The 26,856-nt window shown below is 30.1% G+C and overlaps 1 protein-coding gene across 1 annotated transcript in view; it reads left to right on the forward strand.

The window, feature by feature from the left end:
• Window positions 1–26,856, forward strand: part of CSMD3 (CUB and Sushi multiple domains 3) — a 1,309,925-nt gene that overhangs the window by 531,693 nt on the left and 751,376 nt on the right. Inside the window, exons 7-8 of the mRNA XM_043483744.1 lie at window positions 212–523; window positions 21,480–21,557. Coding sequence (XP_043339679.1) covers window positions 212–523; window positions 21,480–21,557 — 390 coding nt within the window. The remainder of the gene's footprint in view (window positions 1–211; window positions 524–21,479; window positions 21,558–26,856) is intronic.

Genomic DNA, 26,856 nt, shown 5'->3' on the forward strand with positions numbered 1-26,856 from the left:
GTTTATGTGTAATAACTCTTCATACATTGATTGATATAAACAAAACATCAGATCTGGTTACTTCACATTTTAGTGGCGTGTTTGTGTTTTGCCTTTTTATGTTAATTATACTTAAGGTGATAGAAGAGAATATAATTTATGAAACTTATCAGAAAAAAAAAAACAACATTTAAAAGAAAAAGTTAGCATCTAGTGCTACTGTGTCCCACAGGTTCTTCTACATTGACCCACACTACCTCCACTGGTGAGTTAGAGGAGCATAACAGGACTGCCACTGGTGCTATTGCTGTTGCTAGCACATCTGCAGATGTTACTGTATCCAGTGTTACAGCTGTCACCAGCCATAGACTTTCCGAGGAACAGCGAGTGCAAGCAAAGAATCTCAGAAATTCAGGTCTGGACCCCAACACATCCAAGGACGGGCTCTCACCTCATCAAGCAGATACACAAAGTACAAGGAGAAGACCAAGAAATGCTGAACAGATAGAAAGAACTAAAGAGCTTGCAGTTGTTACTCATAGAGGTATTGGATGTTATTTTACTTGTGCCCATTTAGTTACAGCCAAAGATATATTTTGATAATGATTCCAATTAGAGAATGAGCTGAAACAGAGCCAAGATGTAGAAAATGCAAGAAGGAATTCAAAATAGCTGAAAAATATAGACAGTAAAAGCCAGAACCTGAATAATTTGAAAATATAAAAGTTAGAATTTAAAAAAAAATCAAAATGAAATTCAAATGTTGGAGGGAGGAGGGAGTAAATATAGAAAGAAAATAATACATAAATGATAGAAAAAACAAAATACCTATTGTGTATTATATACCAATTATGGTGTCTAGATAAAATCAAAATTAAAATAACCATTTTTCTATTAATAAGGGTACATATTTACTAATTGATGATTTAGCCAATGTAGTAATTTTCATATTTGCATGAATTTTTTGTTATACAAATGCCAATTAATTATTGAGAAAATAGATAACTAGATTGGGGACAATGGAAACATTATGTCTGGTGATTATTTTATATAGCTTATTCTACTATTTCTGAATTACCTATTGACCCATATGATTGTACTGAGAACAGATTTCTCATTTTGAAAAGGTAACAGTTATTCTGGACTTCCCTTGTGGCTCAGCTGGTAAAGAATCTGACTGCAATGTGGGAGACCTGGGTTCGATCCCTGGGTTGGGAAGATCCCCTTGAGAAGGGAAAGGTTACACACTCCAGTATTCTGGCCTGGAGAATTCCATGGACTGTATAGTGCAAGGGGTCGCAAAGAGTCAGACATGACTGAGCGACTTTCACTTTCCCTTTCAACAGTTACTCCTTGGTATTATGACTCCAAATTTAAGTGTTCCTTAAATTCCTACTTTAATTTTTAGAGGTAAAAATAACAGAGTCAAATTATATATTGATAATTTTCTAGTCAATTAATATAAGCCTATAGTTTACAAAATTTAGGAAGTATAGCAAGAATTTTTTTCCTATTTTTTGGTAACAGCTTCACTGAATAGTTTAGGAAAACATAGTGCAGTATGAAACACTAATGAGAATTTATATTGATGTATTCATCATTGGAAATATTAGCAAAATGAACATATTTCAAGTACAAATATTTACTCCAGCTCTGTTTCCAACTCAAAGTTATATATTCTCCAAAATGGCAATGATTTTTGTAGTATGGTTATGCATAGTTTGCATGATATAGGTAATAGAAAACCATTCGGATGCTTAGTACAGACTAAGGAAAGAAAATCAACACATCTTTGCATAAGTTGATTGAAAATCATACATCTCAGAAATTCATTTTCCATCAAAATTCATACTGAAAGTAGTTACTTTGATTCTCTTTAATAAGAAGCATTCTAAAATGAATTCTTAGCATGCAGTAATCTCCTTTAAAGGATTAAATTGATATCACCTTGGTTCTCTATTCACTCTCCTACCATGAATATTTCTGCTCATGTGAATATAGGGATCATTATCAGATTTATAATTGTTTAATCAAGTAGGTAGATTTTCTTATTACAGGGAAGTAAAAATGTGTAAATACTGAAATATAGATTAAGAAGAAAGCACCCCCCCCAAAAAAAAAAGAAAAAAGCCCTTCAGTTTAGTGTTTTCACTCTCTTTGGAAATTTGCATGCACTAACATAGACAAACTTCCCTGTTTTCATTCTGTTGTCCATTGAAGAAAAGGCAGGTAATTTGGGGACATGAGTTTATTGTTTATTAGCTAATAATACATATGTTCCAGGTAAAGTTTGCCATCAAGTGATTTGAGAAACCCTGGTGCTATATATATATATATATATATATAATATTTTGTAGAACTTGAACAAATAATTCAGATTAAAAAGAGAATAGTTATCAATTACTATATTGAAGTGATTTGAAAGTTAATCAAAAATTTTGAAGAGCATTCAGCCAAATTTCAATTAAGCATCAAGATTACACCCTTGATAAATTTCAGTGCTCAAATTTTCTCAATTGTTATAATAATCTTCCAATGCTATGTTCACATTCATAGTATTTAGACCTTTTTCACTCATATTCTTTCTAGAATAGTGTTTATGAATATGATATTCATTCAGTAATGCCATCTACCTTGGATATAAATATTTTTATTTATTGATTATACAGAATATATATACAGAAAACATTTTGAATGTTATGTTCATTTTTAGTGACTTAAATTATTATACTTGCATCAAATCTTTATACAAACCTCAATATATAGTTGTATTTTCAGACATAAAGCAGTCTTCAAAGACTTGACTCTTAAGCTGGACAAAATCTCTAAATAGGAATTTGCTGACATGAAAACAATATTTTTTTAAACAATACATTTCAGTTTACCCAACATGCCTGACATGCCAACTGACGTCTGTTCTGTGCAAAATAATGATAAATAATACATGCCCTTCTTTTGAAAGACAGAGAGAGTAGAGGACATGGAGAAATCCATCCTGGTGGGACAAGGAAGATTTTGTAAAGCTCATGGCTGAATGGAGTACTAAAGGAGATATAGGATGTATGTAGGCAGTGAGTCCTTTAACTGATGTTTTAGATGAGTCAATAAAGATAAAACAAAACTAGCTTGCTTAATTTTTCTAGCTATTTTAGAGAAAAAAAATGTCTTGTTCTTCTATTCAATTCTCCACAATGTAGTCAAAATTACCTTTTAAAAATGAAAACCTGATCACATTCCTTCATTGCTTTAAAGCTTCCACTGGTTTCCCAGGGACTTTGGGAATAAAACCAAACTTGATGATAACCCATGGGATCCTCTTATGTTTTTTTGTCTACATCTCCAAATTCATCTCATGCAACTCTGATAAACACTCTGTGATTTTTGCCAAACAGAATTTCTTTTAGCTTGTCGAACATACCATATTCTTTTCTGCCTCAGGCTAGTCCCATAAACTATTCCTTCTTCCTTTCAACCAAATCATTTTAATTCCTTTTCCAAGATTTAGCTGAAATTGTTAATTCCTGGAAATTTAGAATTTCCTGTTGTAACTACCATTTTAAATTCTGTAAGGTAGGGAGAGGATGAGTCTTGTTCATGGTTCATTCCCATTGCTTAGAACGGCTTCTGACTCATAGATATATTTAGATAATATTTAGTAAACTGATGAATAAATATTTGCAATTTCACTAGCTGGAGTATTCAACTTACTTAAAAGCTAAAAATTATATTTTTCAATATAATCAAATATGCATGTAGTTTAACTTAAAAATAGCTATTTTTATAGTTATAATAACCAATGTTTTTAACCCCTTTGAAAACCAAAGTATTCTTACAAATTCAATATAAAATATTGCTTTTTTATTATATTACTACTTAAAATTCACAAGGTAAAACTAGATATAAATGCCTTGCTTATGGCCTTTTTACATTTATAAAATCAAAGAAAATTTATTGATAAACACAAAATAATAAAGTCAGTAAACTGCATATGAATAAATGTTAATGTAATATTATGAATATTATTTTGCTGAGATTATTTACCATCTAAAGCATATATACAATAGAGATTGTGATAGCATAGGTTTTTTGATGTCTACAAGTGCATACAAAGTTTTGCACTGTGATCGTGTACATTTTTCATTTTTTTTTCTATTCACACTGCAATTAAACTTTCATGTCTATGATGTCTTTTGATCATTGCTGCTACTGCTAAGTCACTTCAGTCATGTCCGACTCTGTGAGACCCCAGAAACAGTAGTCCATCAGGCTCCCCCGTCCCTGGGATTCTCCAGGCAAGAACAGTGGAGTGGGTTGCCATTTCCTTCTCCAGGGCATGAAAGTAAAAAGTGAAAGTGAAGTCGCTCAGTCATGTCAGACTCTTAGTGACCCCATGGACTGCAGGCTCCTCCGTCCATGGGATTTTCCAGGCAAGAGTACTGGAGTCGGGTGCTGTTGCCTTCTCCACTTTTGATCTTTTCTACTTCCTAATTTGTCTATTCTTAATAACTTGAGGCAATTAAAGTACTTAGTATTATCACGATGAAAACAAAGAAAACATAAACACTGAAATTGCAGTTAGTATTTGGCACTTGGTATTTGTAAGTGTATAGACTCAAAAGTCTACATATTAATTTATGATAAATTAAGTCACTATAATGAATTTAATATAAAAGCTTCACAATTAATGAATAATTTGAAAAAAAAACTTAGAATATTTATCAAAGGATTTTAAATCACTATAGGGTTCTGCTCCAATTAATTTTTACCATAGTACTATAGTTAAGCATCAGTAATTCAATTTAAGGTATGTTCTTAGAAAATATTTTTTTTCAGTTTCTACTTGTTCTCAGTGAAAGAAAACCCTTCTGCTTTTTTCCATTTAAAAAGAGTCTTAGACATGAAATACAATATAAAGAAGTAAAAGAGAAAAATATTGATGAAGAATGTTGATTTAAATCTTCTTTAAGTAGTGTGTTAACACCACAGTTTATTAGTGCCCAATAGTTTTCACAATGAACATTCGATTTTATTGATTGGTTTTACCCTACTTTTCTCACCTACTGTGCATGACAGTCTTTTTGGGTCACATGAAGTAATAGGGTTGAATTTCCCTATCAGTAAAATAGTATCGTAGTATTATATTAGGGTTATAGTGAGGATTAAACACAGTATTAGGTGGAAATGCCAAAAAACCTCAAGTATTTTTTCCCAGTGTAAAGGCAAAACCAAATTGCCCACCATTATTGGTTAGTTTTGAGGTCAGAGAACTCGGCTGAGTCTGTACTCTATCCCTTATTAGGTGTATGATTTTGAACAATAACTTCAACTTTAGAACCTGCAATTTCTTGGTAACTGAGAGTAGCTACCTGTAGGTAATTATGTGAAAGAATATAGCACAGTTGTTGGCTTATGTTCAATGGATAGTAATTGTGTTTATTTTTACTATTATTCATCAAATATATTTAATTCTTGCTATCTATGTGGCATTTCTCTGGACAGTAGAGGTATAAAAATGTGCAATGCAGGCTGTGCTATGGAGTAGTCTATATAACTTATTTTATAAAGGGAAGCTTATTATGAGAAACATTGCCAGAGCAGTGTTTGTTTTTTTTTAATGTTACTGAAGTAAAGGAGAGGGATCAACTGCCTCTAAATGTAAGTCAAGAAAGGCTGCACAGACATAAGATATTTATACAAATTCTTGAGAGATGAACAGAAGTTTTCAACTAGTAAATTGTGTTTATATTGCTAAGATGTATAAAAATTGCTTTAAGTGGATAATGTGCTGAATAGAAATATGATGACTCTATATCAAAATAATAAAGGAAATGTTCATTATTTGCAGTTATATAAATAAACCTAAAAACAATTGATCTTTTTAGTTTATAGAATATCCAGATGTTTAAAATTAGATACCATAGTATCTAGTGATATTTTAAATTCCATCAGAATAGTTTGTTGCTTTAACTATAAGATCTTTTTTTGAAGTTATTTATTAATATTTATATAACATACCTTTTCTAACAATCTCTAAATACCATAATTTATTATTATATCTCTAAGAGATTTTAATTCAGTGTTGAGTTTAAACAGTAGGAAATATGTAGTATGATTAAAACATTAAGGGTCCTGAATTTCTAGGATTTTATTTTTTAAAATAGATGGAATCTTTTATTCATCTACTACAACACCATTACTTCTTATAGGAAATTGTCATCTGAAAAAGGCCTTGTGAAAACCCAATGTTCATACTGATAAACTAGTATTCATTCATCCTTCTATTTACTCATGGTTCATAAAGGCTTAATGCATGAAGGCCCTTTTATTAGGTGATATTAAGGTTAAAGTAATATAGATGAGAACCATATTTGGATTTTCTTCCTCAAGAGTTTGATATTTATATTATTAAAAATAGTCATTTAATGTGTTTTACTCTAGATAAGTTTTTAAGCCATTGTTTTTCTTACATAATGCAGTAGAATGAGATTTCTTTTTTTCCCCAGTATGTAGACAATTCCTGTCTGCTGTTAATAAGCAACCTTGGTAGTTGCTACTTTCATGTAAAAGTGCTAATATATTCTGAAAAGTTCCCATATACATATACATCAACAATAATTATAAACACTCTTGTATTGTTTTTCTTAGAAATTTAGATGACCATATCATCTTGTGGAGTCAAATATGTGTCATTAGCATCTACTGCCATTGATGGTACTTGTTTTGATGTAGTGTAGCAAATGCTTCCATAGTATATTTAATAGCTAGTGATCTTATTAATAGGATTGAGCAGGATTTTAACTTAGTTTATAAGGTAAGGAGGGCTTCCTTGGTGGCTCAGATGATAAAGAATCCACTTGCAATGTGGGAGATAAGGGTTTGATCCCTGGGTTGGGAAGATGCCCTGAAGGAGGGCATGACAATGCACTCCAGTATTCTTGCCTGGAGAATCCCCATAGACAGAAGAGCCTGGCAGGCTATAATCCATGGGGTCGCAAAGAATCCGACATGACTGAGTGACTAAACACAGCACATAATGTAACATGAAATTATATTTAACTGAAATTTAATATGATGTAGAACTGCTCCCATAAGGGCAGCATAAAAGAAAATCTATTTTAATTACCAGTTTGTAAGTAGAATTTTTAATTGTTTTCAACTTTAAGGTAAGAATAGTTAATTCAGCATACATTATTAACTTTAGGTCAACAATTTTAATCCAAACAAAAATAGGAATTAAAAAAAATTATCATAAACAATATTTTTTTCAAGTAACATCATGTGAGTTTTACATTGCTCAATAAAAAGAGGAAAACAACATACTATCAGATACACAATCTACATTGAATTTCCAGTTTTCAAAAGTCACATACTATGATATGTAACCATTTTGTTTAAATCAGTGGACTATAATATGACAAAAACTCTATTGTGTAGAAATAACAGTTCTTGGGTGCCTAGTAGGTGCCTTTTACTAATAGGTTATTTGGCCACATGTAAAATACAGTTTAAGTCTTGTCAATAGTTCACAAGCACCTGTTTTCAAACTATATATTAATATCTTTATAGAGTATAGATTTATAAATCAAAAACATTATTTTTTTTGTTAATCTTCATAAGCTGTATCATCATGAGAAAATTCGTTTATGGATGGTTACTTAGATCTTTGTGGATACTGATTATATTCATCAAGTATCAGGGCTTATTACACATATTATCTCAATGCTTAAGCATATAAGCTTAAGTTCATAAAATTTAAAATATGGTCTCTATTTTCAAAGGAAAAATAGATAAGATAATAGTAAAAAATTATTGGTCAATTCTAAGAGAATTTATACAGAATGAGCATGTTAGGATGAGTTATAGGTGTCTTTTAAAATTATAATATGTTATATGTAGGAGAGATCAAACCTGTTCTGCCATAGGTTGTAGAACAGTGTAGGAAACCACAGGAAGATACAAAATATAGAGAAAACTATTCTAACACTGAGTTTTGTTCAAATATAGATTGTATGCTTCGGAAAGCAGCAAATTCCTAAGTCACTGATAAGATATTCAAGCATAGCTTGGTGGACAAATTGGGTATTTAGAAAGTATTTAAGCATCAAAGTATTGAAATGACATGACCACTGCTATCCCTTCTAATCCAAGTGTCTATCCAGAGATCTCGTACATTAATTGATAGATTTATCATCATCTTTTATTTTCTCTTGAGGCTTGAATTGGCCTGGGCTTATCTTTATGGTTATCTCATTGTAGACAGAGATAAATTAAAGCAAGCATAGAAGTGGCCAACACTACCATCAAGGTAGTTGGATTGGCACTCTCCTTATCCCAGTTAATGGAACTCAGCCATATAAACATTTTTCGCCAGGACCACTGCCACATATATGCCTTAAGTTCCAGAACCTCTTCATTTGAGAACCTAACTTTTAGGTAGTTAATGTCCAACATTAACTTTAACATTAATGTCCAACAGGTCCTTTATTCAAGACTTTCTTTCATTTGTCCGTTCCTTTGTTCCTTCCATACCTTCCCTTCCTTTTCCCTCTCCCCTCCCATCCCCTCCCCTTCATTTCTCTCCCTTCCACTCTCCTCCTCCTTCCTTCCTTTCCTTTCTTTTCTTAATTTCTTTTTGTCTTTCCTTTTCCTTTTCTTTCTTTTAGTGCTATTTCTTTTCTTCTTCCCTTCCTTCTTCCTTCCTTCTATACATTCATCCTTACTTCTCTTCCTTATTGCTTTCTTTGTTTCTTTCTTCAACAAAAATCCACTATTTGCATGTCATATTTTCTTCTAGTCCTTTGTTTATACAACATTGAACAAAACCTGGTTCGTTGAGTTTATATTTAAATGAGGAGAAAAAGACAAGGAAATAAGCAAATAACTACCTAATGGCAGAGAAAACAACTAGATAGAAAGAGCTTGGGTTTTGCTTGCAAAAAAGAAAGCCTGATATGCCTGGAGTTCAGTGGAAAAAAAAAAAAGGGAAGTGGAGATCAGTTGAGAAACTGGCAGGAATTAGACTATATAGGCTTTGAGGCTTAGGAAAAGAGATTTATTTTAATCTAAATGAGACAGGAAGCAATTGGTAGACTTTATATTATCTAATATAACTTTTTATAAGACATCATTTTAGCAGGAAGATCCCTGGGTGTGGGCATAGCAATTCACTCCAGTATTCTTACCTAGAGAATCCCTATGGATAGAGGAGCCTGGTGGGCTACAGTCCATGGGGTCACAAAGATTTGGACATGACTGAGTGACTAAGCATGCACACACATAAGAAATTTTAAGTAAGCAGGAGCAGGCAGACAAATTAGTATGGTGTACAGATGTGCAATTAAAAATTGATACAAATTTTGGAGTCTAAGTCTTAGACTATGGTTCTCAAACTTCAGTGTGAGCACAAATCACCTTGCAGTCTTACTTAAATGCAAATTGTGCCTTCATGGGATCTTGATGGGATCAGAGATTATGCATTTCTAACAAGATTGCAGATTCTGCTGATATACTGATTAGCAAAATTTTACATAAGGATTATAATTATGGAGAGAGATCAGTACATACCCAGCAGTACATGATAACTGGCCACTCTCCATGAAATCTTGTTCTCTACTGGAATATTTACAATGTTAGTAAACCGTCTCAGATAATACGGTAAAAGTTATTTTTATAAAAATGATTATACTGGTGGGAGATTAACTAGTGGAAGGGATATTTTAAGGCAGATGGATTTTCCAGATCAACCTTAATGACAATAATTAATTCTATGCACCCTTAGGAATGACTGAGCAGATTACATTACTTACGATTTTACTGGAAAAAAATTGATGAATAATTGATGAAAGCATTCCCAAGTCTAATTTTAACTCATTTATTGCTTTTTTTACCCCAAATCTATATCTTAAAATTATTTTTGAATGTATTATCAAATAACAGAAAAAAACAAGGTTTTACTTTTACTTAACATATTTCAAATCTTTGAAAGTATGATAGATGGAAGCAAAAGATAGTGAAAATCAGGATACAGAAATTGATTGCCAAATCAAAAATTTTATGATTAAATAAATATGCATCATCTTCTATTTTATATAAATGATGAAACTGCACTTGCCTGCTCGAATTCCCATGTCCTTCTTTATGAGATTAATTGATGTATTAATGTTCATGCATGTTTATCATAAATAATAACAAGATACAACATTTATGACATTTAAAAAATTGGTTATGTATGATTTTTAAGGTACTTTCATTTATTAAATTAGCTATTACTCTTTTATGTAAGAACTTTGACACTGTTAAAGTAAATATATATTTAACAGATAGGGAACTGATAACATTTAGGTGGGTGTACTATATATAAATGTTGACTGTTGCATTCTTTATCAATATCTTACCCTTTTTTGTTGTTTTTTGCATTGTTCTCTTGACTTTTTTCCTAGTCATATTATTTTGTTGAAAATTGTGTTAATGTTGATACTTGTAGCAATTAAAATCCATGTCCCAAAATGTACCAATTTATGCTTTAAAAACATAATTATTTATTGAATATCATCTTCATATTTTATTTCCATATTTCATCACATTTGTGAAATTATGAAAACTGTCATTCATAACAGTAAATGTATTTTTATATTTTGCTGAATAAGTTGTTTTTAGGGAGAAAGAAGAGAAAAAATAAAATGTTAGAAATTGCTTAGTAACGGATTTTACATTCTTAGAAGGTACTAGATAGAAATACTCCAAAATTACTGAGGACCTTTATGACAATATTAAGCACTGAAAATTTGTTTTTTTCACACATGAAGTATCTGCAAGTAATCATTTTAACAGTTTTATTCAATGCTACCCCTCAAGCCATGCTTTTGAGTTATTCCTATGCAGAGATTTTAAGTACTTCTGATAACCCCAATGTTTTCTTTTAAGTAAGTCTTAGGAAGCATATATCATTTTACATTAACTGCAACTGTCATCTTGTAACAAGGATCTTGCCTCATAAGTGGTATTTTTTTTTTTTTTTAGATTTTCAACTACATTTGTATGCTCATCAGTAATTATTAATCAGAGATTTTGATACCTTATTGTTTAATTAACATATTATCTCATTTTTTTATAGAATGAGCAAACAAGGGAAATAATACTATTATGTAGAGCATAAAAGAAAGAGAGTCTTAACTTTAAAGAACAAAGATGGCATTGATTTTATGTATAACTGGCTTCTGGGGAACCAGTTATGGTTATGGTTATCAGAGCTAATTATTTTGCCTGTGAATGAGATGGTCACAATGAGTGTGGGGTTGTGGTTTTTAAATCTTTTTCCTTGTTAAAGTATTTTGAAGGGGATAGACATTCTATTTGTGCTCAAAGCTGGTGCCAAAGTAGACTCTGCCTTTTGGAGTATGAAAGTATGGTCCTGTGTTAGACACTTTTATCTTGTTCAGAGTTATTTTGGGGCATTTTCACCCACTTTTGCAGCAAGCTGCTTCCCTCCATATAATTTTCTACAGCATATGGCTACCCTGCTGTTCACAGAGTGAAATCACACAATTAAGCTTCACAATTTTAGGAAGAGAAGAACCTTTATATATGGCAGAACAGCATGGTGTTAGGTTTGGGGCACATTGCATAGTATATTTTTTTCCTCCTATCTAATCATTTGTATTCTAAACCATGGACTGTTGCTTTTTAGTGTTGATGCTTGATTTTTCTTTTTTTTGTCTTCAAATGGCATTTCTTCATAATACCAAATGGGATTAAAGTGTGAGCGATTTCTAGATTGATTTTGTCCAGAGAAATTAGAGAATTTTCATTTAGTTGGCTTACATTCAGGAAGTGAGGAGGGTAGAAAGCAGTTAACAGTGGCAGTCATCAACTCTCCTGAACTTTTCCATTTGAAAAGAATGAGCCAAAGTTGATTTTACTAAAAAAGCAGAACAAAACAAAACTGTATGGTAATTTGAGTTTCATCTAGCAGTTGGCTTTTGCTACACCTTTTTTATTCATCTGTTTATACTTTTAAAATAAGACATCAAAAGGCTTCACACCATGGGGTTATGCTTGGCACTATCAGTTAATAGTTAATATTATTCAGTATTAAATTCAGTTAATGAAACTGGCTCTGCTCCATACTAAAGTAAACCATCCTTAAAATCAGATATTGCTGACTACTTAAATTTTTCTAATATTAGCTTTGCATTAAAAAAAATAATAATGTGGATAGAGTATACTAATCCGGTCCATTTGTGATTTCCCAGGATATATTTCAGTTGTTATTTCTGATTGGATATATGAAATGCTGTTATTCATAGTCAGGTGGTGGTGTTGATGCTAGGACTGAAGTTTTAAAGTCAAATGAATGAATGTATTCTACTAGTATATGTATTGGGCAATCTACTTAGCCTTTCTCCATTTTTACGTCTAGAAAGGAGGGAAATAATCCCATTTTGAATGGCTATTTTGTGGTTTAAATGAGACAGTGGACTGAGTACCTATGCTTTAGACACACAACCATTGACTGATACTGCCCACTTCTGGAGCCTTTACAAGAAGAAAATACACTTTAGTTACATTAAAAGTTTTATCAGATAAAGGTATGTGAACAAAGTAAGAAAACAATTAGCACAGAATTTTAAATTTCTTACATAGCTGATTTCCTTAGAAATAAAATATGTAGTCTAATTGGCTTCCTTAGTGGCTCAGCGGTAGAGAATCTACCTGCAGTGTAGGAGATGCGGGTTTGATCTCTGAGTGGGGAAGATCCCCTGGAAGGAAATGGCAACCCACTCCAGTGTTCTTGCCTGGAGAATTCCATGGACAGAGAAGCCTGGCAGGCTACAGTCCTTGGGATCACAGAGCTGGACATGACTGAAGCAACAGAGTGAGCATGAGCAATGTTGATAGAGAATTATGGAAACTGCTGATATATATATAGCTGTATTTAGCTCTGTTCATATGGATCTCATGTATAAGTTATTACTAAAATAATGTGTAGTATCCAGTTCACCTCAGGTTTCTGTTAGTCCCACATTTATTTTTCTTGCCAGAAACGGCATAAGATGTGTGCTCTAAATTTCGAAACAAGTAAGGAAATAAGTAAGCAACCAGTGGTAGAATGATGAGCAATAACCATTCCTATTTCTACTTAGATATTATCTATTTAAGAGTCATTATAAACAAATTGAGATGATGTTTAATATAGTATCTGAAAAAAATCAAATCTCTAATGATTCCTTGTGTCAGTGGCATATCTATAGAGTCTGTAGGGAAACTATTGAATATGGGCTAATTCAAGGAAGGTTTATTTACAAAGGGATTACTTATAAATAAGCATATGTAAAGAACCACAAGGGATCGTGCAGCTAGGGTAGTAGCAACTAGGCTGTCACTATTCCCTCCTCATTGGGATGAAAGAAGGGAGAGATGTTGGACAGATATCATATATATATATATACCTCAGTATGGCATAAAAAAGCCTAGTAACTTTCAGTTAAGGGCCCATCTCCAGTTAGCATAGTCAGAGAGACCTTTCAGAACAATCCTGATTCTACTTTCCTTCTTCCCTCCATCTTCCTGCTCTTCTCTGGAGGATCAGGGAGTCTGTTGATAGAGCCTGGAGCATCTCAAATTTAAATGTTCATAAGAATTACATAGTGGTCTTGTTAAAGGCCAGTTTTAGTTCATTAAGTCAGGAGGGCTTGATCACCTGTTTTTCTAACAAGTTCCTGGTTGACGTTGGTGCTGCTAGTGTAATGCCACAGTTTGTGGCAGGATGTAGCCTATTCAGGTCAACCTATGTAAAGAATGAGGAGAATAGATCTGGAAAAGCACGTGGCAAGGCATAAAATAGATGTGGAAAGGCATGGATGGACTGTGAGGAGAACACAGATAAGTTATGATGAGAGTGCTTTGTCGTCTTCAACAGCCATGATTATAGCAGCATAACCCAGTGTCAAATACACTGTCAGAGTCCACCTATGCTTGTCTAAAACAATCGGTAGAGATACCAAGCCTCTGTGAAGAAATTTAGATAGACTATAATAATCTTATATCAGAAGGAAGAGGGAATATTGTTGCTTATTAAAGTAATAACATCTTCTGGATATTTTATTTAAAATTACTCAGTGTACTTAAAAAATTTGTAGTGGAAGAATATATTCCACTGCCATCAAGCTAATGATATGCATTACACGTGGTCACTCTTATTCAAACAGTTGGCTTCTTTCTCAATTAGTCTCATATTAGAAGGCATTATACTATAGATAAATTATCTCTGACGTTATGTATAAAACAAATATGTGATATAAAATTACCTCATTCATTTTAAATTAAAAAACATTATAAACTCACAGGTATATTTTTGTTCTAGAGATCATTTGAGAAGTTTTGCCTAATCTTCATATTTTCTAAGGCTTTCATGTGAAAACCAGAGGCATTCTAAGCAGCCCAAAAAAAAGAAAATTTGAATTTTGTCATTCTTTATATTACACTTTATAATAAAATTATATTTTAGTAAAATTAATTAGTGAAAAGAGAAAAAATTATAAATAAAAGAAATGTAAAATAATTGCCATTCAAAAATCATGGGATATCAAAACAAAAAAGAGCATAAGCAAATGATTGAATTGAGTGGATCTTAATATTTAACTGTAGGACTAAAGATAATTTTTAAAAGTTCACTTAAAGCTGTTAGAGAATGAAGATTAAAACTTAATTAAGTTAAGGCTGAGACAATTGTAACAGTGTTAAAAGTATTTGTGAACCATACCAATGGTAACTCTTTCCATATGGTGACTTTTATTATGCAATTATAAGAATCCCTAAAGAGAATATAAAAATCCCACATTTTTCTTATAATCCTGACATTTTACTGCACACCATAACTGTAAGACCTGTTACGCCAAGCATTGTGTGTGCATCTGCTGGTGTCTACATAAGTGCAATGGATTTCTGAAGTTGTTCCATTTCTGGAAGAGAAGAAAGCCAACATACAAATTTTAGAATCTTTATCCAATAATTAGCATCCACTATTTTTTAAATAAAAAGTAGCAAAATTAATTCAATCTGGAAGACCTATGAGAATTAGCAAATTGATTTTATATAATATAATGTCTTCTTTCACACTTACACTTGGTTCAGTTTTGTAAATAAAAATTTTAGACTTATTTCTTAGTCTGAAATGGTTGAAAAATAAGATTTCAAAGACTTATGGTTTAAGCTGATTTTTTTACAGCTTTGAGACCTTATAGCCTTAGAATCTTTTGTAAAAATGAAAATGGCATAAATTATGCTGAATACCTACACATATGTTTGTAAGAACTGTTATGATTATATATTAACATTTAAGAATGTTTCTATACATTTATACCAAATTTGCTAGTTTGGCCAAAGGATTTGGAGAGGTTTATAACTTGATATAAAAAAATAAAATTAAACTTGGAAATCCAGGGAAAATTTATGAATTTGTATAACATCCCTAAACAGTGAAAATGACATAACATAAAATAGTTGAAAAATTTTATGATAGTGCATCCCCAATTGAAATGTCTTCTGAAAATGACCAGATCTTAAAATTATAAGTAATTAAATAGCTAACATTTACTGAACTTTTCCATGTCCTGATTCTTGGTATTTATTGTAGAATTTAAGTATATAACACAATATATGATTGTAAATTTTTTTCAACTAAAAAGAGGGGATCATAAATGCTAGTTACAAGCTAGCAGGGTAGCGTAAATATTTTGGAATTAAAAAATATTAAAGTATCTAAATTATATTCCTTAACTCTAGTGATTTTTAAAAGGTAAAATGCATTAGATTTAAGTAGATATAAAATTTAATATACATCATTTCTTATAAAATTAATTGATCTAATTCTGTCATTTTAAATTGAAAATATTTAGATCTTGCATATCCCTAAAATATGAATGAATTTTCAGTGTTTTTGAACATGTTTCATTGCACCACTAATTTTCTTATCAAATGGAAGCCAGTATTATTTCTTTCCTTCTAACATAGTCTAAAATAAAATATTTTTCGGAAACACTCATGAACCACTTACTAATATGCTGCTGAATTTTCTATGATACATTTTTACTATATAGGCCAGAAACATGATTTACTTGCAACATACCTTTAGTCACTTTCTAAAATTACACTACAGAAATATTTATAAAGCTAATATTCTTTTTCTAAGAAATTCATATCCAATGGTAAATTTTACATGAAAGATAGTAAAGAGTATCAGAGTAGTACTACCTAATTTTTACTGGCATCAGTATAGTTTCTTGATCTTTGTTCTTCTAACGATAATATGGGATGGAATGATCAATTATCAGCCTTCATGTTACATATATTATGAAGAAGTGTTCTACCAGTGTAGAATGTAGGAAAAAAAAAAAAAAAACAGTGCTAAATTTTTTAGGCCTGTAACATGGAGCCACCATTTAACTTTCAAACCAATGAAACTTACTTTCTGAACATAGTGAACTACTTCTATAGTCTCTAAACGCATTTTAATCATTGAGGTAGAATTGATATTTCTGATTAGTCTTTCCTTCTTCCTATGCTCTAAATTCTATACCTAAATACTTATGGGTAAATTAATGAATTTCTTAGGAATATATAGAGAAGTTGAACAACTTGTTCCATGTCTTATGGAACTAGAACACAAGTTTCCCAACTTCTGGTCCAGTGAGAGAAATACTACAAATAACAGGCTGTGTTTTAACATGACTTAGATCTGTAATAAAATCCCTACCAAGTGATTGAATTTCCTCATTACACATGTAAATGGATCTACTGTCAATGTTGAGATGAGCCATATTCTCAAAATGGAACACATATGCACGTGCACACACACGTGAACACACATTAGTTAATTTTGATAACCAAACAAAAACTGGAAAAATTTTGTTAGTGTATTTTATTTATTGAACATAAAGATAAAGGCATAATGATACTTAATTCAAAATAAAAAGTAGGAATTATATATCTAATTTTAAAAGGAGAGAAAGTCATTGTCTATTTGAGAAGTTGAATCAAAAATAACCCCCCAATCAATAGGATTCAAACTCTCTCAAAAAAAATTATTTTCCTTTTTAGAAGGGCTGTCATACTATCATTTAATCACAGATTTACAATGAACCTACTGCTGCTTGCAAGATAAATTATAGCCAAGATGCCTACTTCAAATTTGGAAGATTAAGATAAACAGAATTTTGCATTTGTTTTATTTTTATTGTTGTATTTAAATATAATTTAAGTAGAAAATGAAAGGATTTTTACATGTTCAGATAACATTTACTAAATAGTGGCCAGTGTTTCTCTACAGGAATTCCATACAAATCTAAAACAGTATTTTCCAATGAAAAAATGTTCTGCTCACTAAAACTAAACATGTCTGTTTCTTCTTTTTCAAAGATAAATGTTCTCAAAAGTTACAAATTTTCACTGTATATACATAGCAGTGAAATAGAATAAAAAATATTGGTGTGTGACTTTGAGGTTATATAGTTAAGAGTGTATCAATTTTAAAATAAGAAATTTGAAGCCATGAAATGTTTTATGACTAAGTTTTAGAAGCTCAGTGATAGAAGCAACACTTGAAGATCATCTTTTCTAAACCTCCAATTGATGGTTGAATTCCTTTTAGTACATTTGTGTAATATGGTTAGTTTCCTAATGTTTAAAAGTAGCACCGGCACTTCGTTTTTACAAATGAAGATTCTCTAACATAAAAATAAGCTCATATGCCACCTGATTCACACACACAAAAGAAGGTGTTGATATTTGAAACAAAATCTAGTGCATTATCCATATGTGGACATATATGATTATTTTTATAATAAGACATTGTAGCTTTAATAATTTTAAATAAGTGACTTTAGGTGATTAACATGGAAGTTAGATGAGGTTTGTGTAACACCAACCAACATCAGTATTTTGGTAAGTTTTTAAAATCCATTTTATAATTAAAATTCATTGTGAAAATAACAGAAAAATAACTGATCTGGAAAATACTGCAATGATAATTCTCTACAGTGGTTTAAAACTGCATAAATGAGGATTATAAGAAGAAAACTTTTTTTCAGTGTCTTGGGCTTACAACTAAAAAGATGAATTTGATTATGAGCCTAATATATTCCTTTCTGACATTTTCCATATTATAAAATATTATGAAATAACATGAAAAGTTATGAAATATATAAATTTATAAAATTTTATAAATTTATTTTTATGAAGAAATATTTCATTATGTTAAATATGGTATGATCAAACCAAAAAAGTAATAAGTGAAAATGAACAAAATTGTTTAGCATGTGAAAAGTGAAAAGCAGAAGAAAATGAAGGGGTTGGATCTCTGCATATATGTCTACATGTCTTGCATTTAATGAAATATATTAAAAATGTATCAGAACATGCATAGTTTTTTTATTGAAAAGCTTTTCACATAAAAATATTTCATCTTGAACATTGATTTCTTTCCTTCCTAATTCATGACTAATCAAGGAAACTATCTGAACAAAATGCCTTCAGTTAAATAGAATTTACAATATTGCATATATACATTCAATCATGCACTTGTGCAACAAAAACCTCAAGTACAATAATGTTGCTTTTTTTGAGAAACTCACAGTACAGTGAAAGGGATCAACACAAACAACACATTGTCTTTTATGATTTTAAAAATGATATACAACATATTTTAATACTCTATGATAAAATAAATTTGACATGTTTATAGCTGAAATACACCTGTAGAAAAAGTTAGATTAATTTTATTAGATAAATGTGATGATTAGCAGCACTTATTCTTGATATCATGGCAGTATTTAATACATATACCTTGCGATATGTAATAAATATATCTTTTGTGGCATATATTTGAGAATCAACATCTCACTGATTTATGATTTAGAGCATATCTTACAGTTGGTACTTGCAGTATTTTTCCTTTCAGTTTATTAATATTCAAGAAAAGATATGTGATATGTTCTTTTTATTGAAATTAGAAAATTATCTAAATTATGGGCTTACTGTTTAAAATATTTTAAAATTTTGGTTAATTTAAATTTTATGTTATTTTTCTATTCACTCCTTTTTACTTCCTAAAATTGTTATTCTCCTGGCATTCCATCTTCTGCATCTGTTTTACAACTATTTTTCACTTTTTACTTTTCTTCAATAAAAATTGACAAATAGATGCTTTTAAAAAATAAGGCCAAAAAAAAAAAAATAAGGCTAAGTCCCTTCAGAACCAGGAAGCTATTTAAAACTTCTTGATTTGAGATGGCATTTTCTTAGCTAAATATTGTCCCTGACTGCCAAATAAGTTTAAATATAAGAACATTACATAAACCTCATTTCTACATACATATACACACACATACACTCACACAGAGTAGTTTTCATAATTCACTATTTCTAGTAACTGAGCTCTTTGAGCCTCTGGACTTTTGTTTTTCAACTTTCTTATTTGAGTTTATAATCTTTTCATGTTTTCTTTATTCCTTAAGAATTTCAGATATGTGTTAAAAATACTGTAAAATTTTGCAACCCCTCTGTAATATTAATTTCATCATGTAGAGAAAAGTAGAGGTAGAATTTCTACTTATAATTCATGTTTAGATCAGGAGAATCTAGAATTATGCCTCAAAATACAAAATGCAAATTTTGTTAAAAATAATTCTCAGACAGCAGGAAAATTTACAAGTAGCAGAACTAAATTTAAAGCAACCAGCCAAATACAACAGTAGGACTAAACTTCAGCTTACCCTAGGGGGTTGGGATGTGTAAGAGGATTACAACAAAAAACATAACCTGAGAAAGATAGAGCCATTCTTTTACTGTAAATAAAGGGCCTCAGATAAAGAATCTCAAAATTGTAAAGCAGTCATCTAGTTATCTAGTCCTAACTACTTATTTTAAGAGAATAGACTGAGATAAAAAGGCAGATTCTTTTCCAAAATCAACAGCTACTGAGTGTTAAGAATCAGATCTCTTAAATCCTACTTCAAGGGTCGTTTTCATCTTTTTTTATTTTTTAATATTATATTTTGGTAGTTCATAACTATATATTTCAGTAAGCCATCAGACTCTGTCTCTACCTTTGTACTTTTAAAGTTAGTGACCAGAAAAAAAAAAAAATCACTACAAAATCTTCAAAATCAATAAAATACCCTTCATTTGAACTAACTGGGTAAAGTGGCAAGTAAGAATTAGTGTAATGATCACTTTAAACCTTCTAACAGCAATCAGTTTTACTGTTTTCAAATTCATGGAATGAACAAAGCCTAATTGCCAAAATGTTTCAGGCTATCATTTCTATCTGTAATCCCCATGAAAAGCGATATGTAAAGCAATTCAAATTATAACTGAGGAAGGTAAATATATCCCTTGCATTCTTGTTCCTCTGTTTTTTATTTTTTTAATTAAAAAAAAATTTTATTTTTATTAGTTGGAGGCTGATTGAGACAGATTGGGATGGGGAACACATGTAAATCCTGTGTTTTTTAAATAAAATAATTGTTATTTAAATGTATCATTTGATCAATTTCCATAACGCTTTTTTAATTAGTGGGATTTTAGTTAAAATTTTCTTTGACTTTATTTCACTTGGTGTCATTAAAACTTAAATAAAGTAGAAAGTAGTCTTCTGAACTAGTCTATAACTTTTATAGGAGTTGTAGTTAACAAAATAATTTACACTTAAAAGATAATATTTTCATCTAAAATACTTGAAAAAATGTTTTTAAAATGTTGCAAGTACCTTCATTGAGTTTATGTGTTTCTCTAGGCAAATCCAGTCATATCTGCTTTAGTAACAATGAAATATGCTAGCCTCTTATGATGTTGATTTAATATCATAATATCAAAAATAGTAGCAACACATTTTAGATGAAATCCAAAAAGTTGTGATACTTTCATAAATTTCACACAATATAGTCTGAACATCGATCATTGTTCAAAAGCAGAGTTATGAAATTTGGAAATGGTTATTGGAAGAAATAATAAAATAATTTTAAGTTTTTTCAATGATGTCATTTTCTTAAATGTGTCCTAATATTTAATTAAGCTAAATTGCCTTAAAAATACATTAGTTTATATATAAAAAAAGATTCATTAAATTCTTCCCACTTTTATATCAGTATTTTTATTTTTCTAGTTTAATTTTTCCATAAAGTTAGATGAATTCAAATGATTTATGATAGTTAATTTTTTTTTTTTGCTCTTCTATAAAAGTTCCATAGTGTTTAAAAGTACCTGTATATGTATGCAGGATTCTCCCTATAGAACCTTTAAAATTTTTATACTGCTTGGTATTTTCAATACTTAGTAATCAAATTGCTATTTTTTTCCTTTATTTTCTTCCGGGTACCCTATATCAGGCTTAAGAAAGCAGTTTCTTTAACATGCATAATACCATGCTAACAAAATTTGTTAACTTGAATTTCATTTTGAAATTGTGTATCCTGATACATGTTTTTGTTTGTTTCCTTAACTAGTGAAAAAGGCCATAGATTTTAAATCTAGAGGATTTAAATTGTTTCCAGGGAAAGACAACAGCAACAAGTTTTCTATCTGTGAGTGTACTCCTTTTTGTTTCTTTCTCTAGTGCAAGAGTGAAGTTTGTGGTTGTCTGTGTTGTTTGTGTGTTTTATAGAAACATTTGTGTATTTACCAAATTAACTGCATTAATATCTATATAACATGCATGGTTACTATATAATATTTTCTTATACTTAAATGCATATTGAGTTTTAGGTTAATGTGGTAAACTTTGGAGCTCAGATTGTTTCAAAATGTAAAAAACAAAAACTCTTTTGATCTAGCATGTTGATTACATTCTAGTTTTCTAATTCTAGTATGTGAGATTAAAAAATGAGTAAAAAACATTAAATTGATGATTTCTTGTAGGAATTTTTGTTTGAACATATCTACATTTCAACATAATTATTTTTGTAAGGGAAATTTTTTAATAGCAGTTTTTCATTTAAGGGAAAAATATATTTTAGTTTGAGTTAATTTATACAAATCCTTTAAGTCAAGGACTTTGTAAATGAATTAACTAATTGTTTTTTTTTTAGAAAAAATCTCATGAAATGAACTGAATTACATGTATTTATTTGTGCCCCAATACACAGTTTTGCTTACTATTCAGGGATTTATAGATCATCTGAAGTTCATCCATGACCCTCAGATTAAGAATCACTGAACGAAAATATTCATTGTTATATGAATATAAATGAACATACAATAAAACATTTAAGAGAGCTGTGCATTTTTCAATATTAATCAATAGCAGTTTGTAGATACATATAAATTTTGAAAGAAGTCATTTATGACACCATATCTGATGCCTTATTGATAATAAATAAGATTAATTCTTATAAATACATGTTATTCTTTTTCAGTGAATATATGTATTTTAGCATTATTTATTTTTATTCAATTCCACATGATGTGATAAAACGAGTTTGAAACTATTTCTTTAAAACAATCACTATATCAGAAAAAGGTTCTACCCCCATATTTGAGTTTTATTTAAAACAGTAAATGACACAATTGAGCAATTATAGCATTTATCAAAAGCAAACTTGGAGCTTGTTGGTATCAAATATTTTAAAGCGTTCTAATTTTAAAATAGGATTTTCACATTTTGTTAGATTTGCATATATGAAACCAAACATAGGAGATATAAGTAGGAAATCTTCAAATTGTGTTACCTGTTTGGAAAGCATTAGACAGTTCATTTCAAAGTATTTAGTCACATAATAATGGTTTATTGTTTATTTTATTTTGTTTATTTAGTTAGTTAATTGGAGGAAAATTGCCTTACAGTATTTACAATTTTGTGTTGGTTTCTGCCATACAACAGCAAAAATCTGTTATAATTATGCTGTTATATTTTTAGGATTAAAGGATATTTTCAAAACAGATATATTCGTTTTTAAGAACAATAAATAATCTATAATATTTTCACTATAATTGATACATTTCAGAGAGAAAGAAATCTTTCTTATAGTAGAAAATATGAATAGAAAAATTTTGTTAGATGAAATTATTCTGACATATCAAGTTTTATCATGTCAACATGAAATAAATGTTTGCAAACTTAAATAATTCTGTTTACTACTTTTCCCCTAATATTTTGTGTGGCTAATGTATTTATTTTGGAAACTAAGGAGAATTATAAGTTATTGCTTTTTCCCTTTTCCTCATTTTAGCTAGACAAATGTTATTTTATATGCTTCATACTTCAAAATTTTCAATGTCCTGGGGAAATCAGACTATTACTGAAGCATCAAAGATTTATCAAGGACTTAAGATGTATGTAGCTCTACATCACCAGCAATTATATTACAGTATATGTAAATGTATCATAATAACATGCTGTATACCTTAACATTAAATGAGGTTACATGTCAAATTTATTTAGTGGAAAAAAAAAAGATATATGTAGCTCTTTATACTTGGTACATTGCCCTAGTGGACATTCATATTATTTTCATTATCTTGTACAGTGGTTATGAGGGTGAATAAGAAAGGGGATTAAGACATGAGTGTGTCTAGGGAAACAAACAAACCCTAATTAAATATATATATATTTTTTCTTTTTTAACTAAAAAAAATTACTTTTAAATTGTATACAATTTAAATAATTGAATACAATTATTGAGACAAAAATAAGAAAATAAATAATTGAATACAATTATTGAGACAAAAATAAGAAAATTACTCATAAAGCAAAAGATGTTATTTGCTTCATAATTTTAAAATAAATTTTGCATCCATCCATTACAGCTTATGTAGGAGGTAAAATATACTCTTGAGTTTTCTTATTTTTCTTTTTGAATATAAATAATCCCATTTTCAACAGGACAAAATTATTTATGTCAATTCTTTGATAGTCACAAAGTAATAAACCAATATCATTTTAAATTTTATTTTTCTACAAATTTTTCCTCAAATGTTTAGTAACTATTAATAGTTTAAAATATATATTATCTATGATTGATCACAGAGAAGTTTATAATGCTTTAACTTTTATCATTATTATATCCTTGTTATCAAGTAAGCATTTGGGTCTTCATCTCTTTGAATCATTTATTTAAAACAGGGCCAAATTTTCAAGGAAGACAACTTTTATCTGACATTAAATGTTCACATGAAAAAAAAAAACAATAAAGCTTATATTGTTTGAAAAAAACAATTCTATCATAAGAATTTCCCCAAGTGAGCATAATTATAGAGGACATGAACTACACGCATTTTCAAAGTGTGTCTTCCCACAACAGCACCTTTAAATTTTAACTAAGAAATAAATTAATAAGAGATTCAGGAAACTGCAGCAATGTTCATGGGAAGCATTTCATTGTTTAAATGGCTAATTCAAATTATTTTTCCAACTTTGGTACCTGAAGTCTATATAGCCTATCTATATCTTATCATTTATCAAATATAATAGATTTTCAAATAAAGGAAAAATATTTTAATTTATAAAATAAAATATTTTTTTATATTTTTAAAATGTTGAATTGATTGAACTTAGTCTAGCCAACTTTTCTTCTCTAGCCAACTTTTCTTCTAAGTGTTGTACCTTTTTAAGGTGAAATTATAAAAAAACCATGAGCTTTCCAGAATGAATTTTTTTAATTACGTCATATTCTACAAGTCCATACTTTTCATACATTCTTTTTATACCTTCCTTTCACAATCTGTTTGAACTACTTCCCAATGGCAACACCATGCTAGACTAAGAACATAAAAGAGTGAATAAAAGGACAATCTCAGCTGGCAAGAATCCAACATTTCCTTGGGAAGTTAAATAAGAGGTAACTCTTTGCAGAATATAAAGTTATTATTAAATGACATTCTGACAACATCCATAATGTTGGAATTAAGAAAAAGATCCAAAGCATTCTATTTTATAAGGTAGAATAAAAAATTTAAATCTAATATAAAAATCTGTATGCTGCCACCAGCTGGATGAGGTAATGTAGATATGACTTTTAGTCAGATGACTTTCAGAATCTACTTATTTTTTACTTTAGGTTATATACTATATAAAATTAGAAGGTTCAGAAAACTTGCTTATAATAATAGTATTTTATTCTGATATTGACTAATTTTATAGTTTTTTCAAGCTAAAACATAATATAATATAGTGCATAAAGATTCCTATAGTGTATTTTATAAATACATATATAATAAACATACTTCGATGTTTCATGAAATGACAATTCATCCAGTTTTTTAAATTCTGTAAATTCTGCTCTCCTCTCTGTTTTTTTCCCGCTTATATGTGGGGAAAGGGATTCATATTGTATTAGTAGTAGCAGTAGTAATGATAATAATAACAGTATTATTATCATTAAGATCAGAGCAAAAGGAATATTCCCATAGTCACGCTCTTTTCAAGAGACAAGGCCCTGTCCATGTAGTTAATTTTTAAAGAACGTGTATGTTCTTTTTACAAGTTATTATTCAAAGTGATAGAAGTAAAAGTGATACATATTTGTCCAGTTGTTTGAGTGGCATTATGTAATGAAAACAGGTGATTGAATGGATACTAACTTCACTTGAATGTCTTGGCATCACTAGCTATAGAAAATTATCTAGTATCTAAATATCAGAATGGCTTCTCAGGTGGTGCTAGTGGTAAAGAACTCACCTGTTAATGCAGGAGAGGTAATAAAGAGAGAGGTAGTATAAGAGAGAGGTAATATAAGAAATATGATATAAGAAATAAACCAGCATTTTTATGTTACTTGATTATTAAAAGGGGTTTCCCAGGTAGTGCTAGTGTGAAGGATCCACCTGTCAAGGCATGAGACATAAGAGACGTGGGTTCCATCCCTGGGTCAGGAGATCCCCTGGAGGAGGGCACGGCAACCCACTTCAGTATTCTTTTCTGTAGAATCCCATGGACAGAGGAGCCTGGCGGGAAGCGACTTAGCATGCATGCAAATATAAGAAGAAATAGATGATATACTTTTTTGTTTTTTTTTTAGTTTTAAATACTTTAACTAAAAAAACCTCAAATACATATATCATGCAGAAGCTCTCCTATTTTCTTCACATTTTAAATTGGGAACTTTTTCACCTATTGTAGATATCCAGAAACAGTAGTTTGAAAGATACTTTTCAAATAGATGAAAGTAATTTGACAATTAAATCTTAAGAACTGGGATTAATTAAGTGAACATGGTGAAAATTATAAATATGCTTTGCATTCTTCACTATCTGAGCCACTATGGAAGAAAAATAAAATATTTGGAAAAGTGTTTTGAATTTTAATTATTGATGCCATTTTGCTCTTCTGAACTTTCTGTATAGGATGGAGTACTCAAGAGTTAAGAGTAGAACTTCTTGAATCAGTCTGCCAAGGTTGAAACCTAAACCATGGCAGAAAGTAGAAGTAGTACTTTAGAAATATGTTTTAACCTCTCTATGTCTCAGTTTCCTCACCTGTCGGAAATGTATAATAATAGTAGCTACCCTTCAGATTCTTGCAAAAATTAAATGAGTTGATAGATGTAAAAGGTGTAGATTAGTTACTGACATATAGTAAGTACTATGTGAGTGTTAGCTGCTGTTAAAATTTATATTAAACTAGGCAATAATGATGATAAAATGGAAAATAAGACGTTTCTTTTTTATTTTCAAATATATTCATAGATCATTTCTATATTTACATATAATTTTTGTTGTAAATTTAATATACTAATATAAGAAGCCTATATCATGCCACTACTTTTTCTTATCTCTATTACATGCTAAAAAGTCACATTTTAATAACATATACTATGATATTTTCAAAAGTCAGAGATAGGAAAGACAGTACTTTCCATAGAAAAAATATTCTACTCATTGTAAACA

The sequence above is a fragment of the Cervus canadensis genome, chromosome 12 (genome assembly GCF_019320065.1).
Source record: "Cervus canadensis isolate Bull #8, Minnesota chromosome 12, ASM1932006v1, whole genome shotgun sequence".
NCBI lineage: Eukaryota > Metazoa > Chordata > Mammalia > Artiodactyla > Cervidae > Cervus > Cervus canadensis.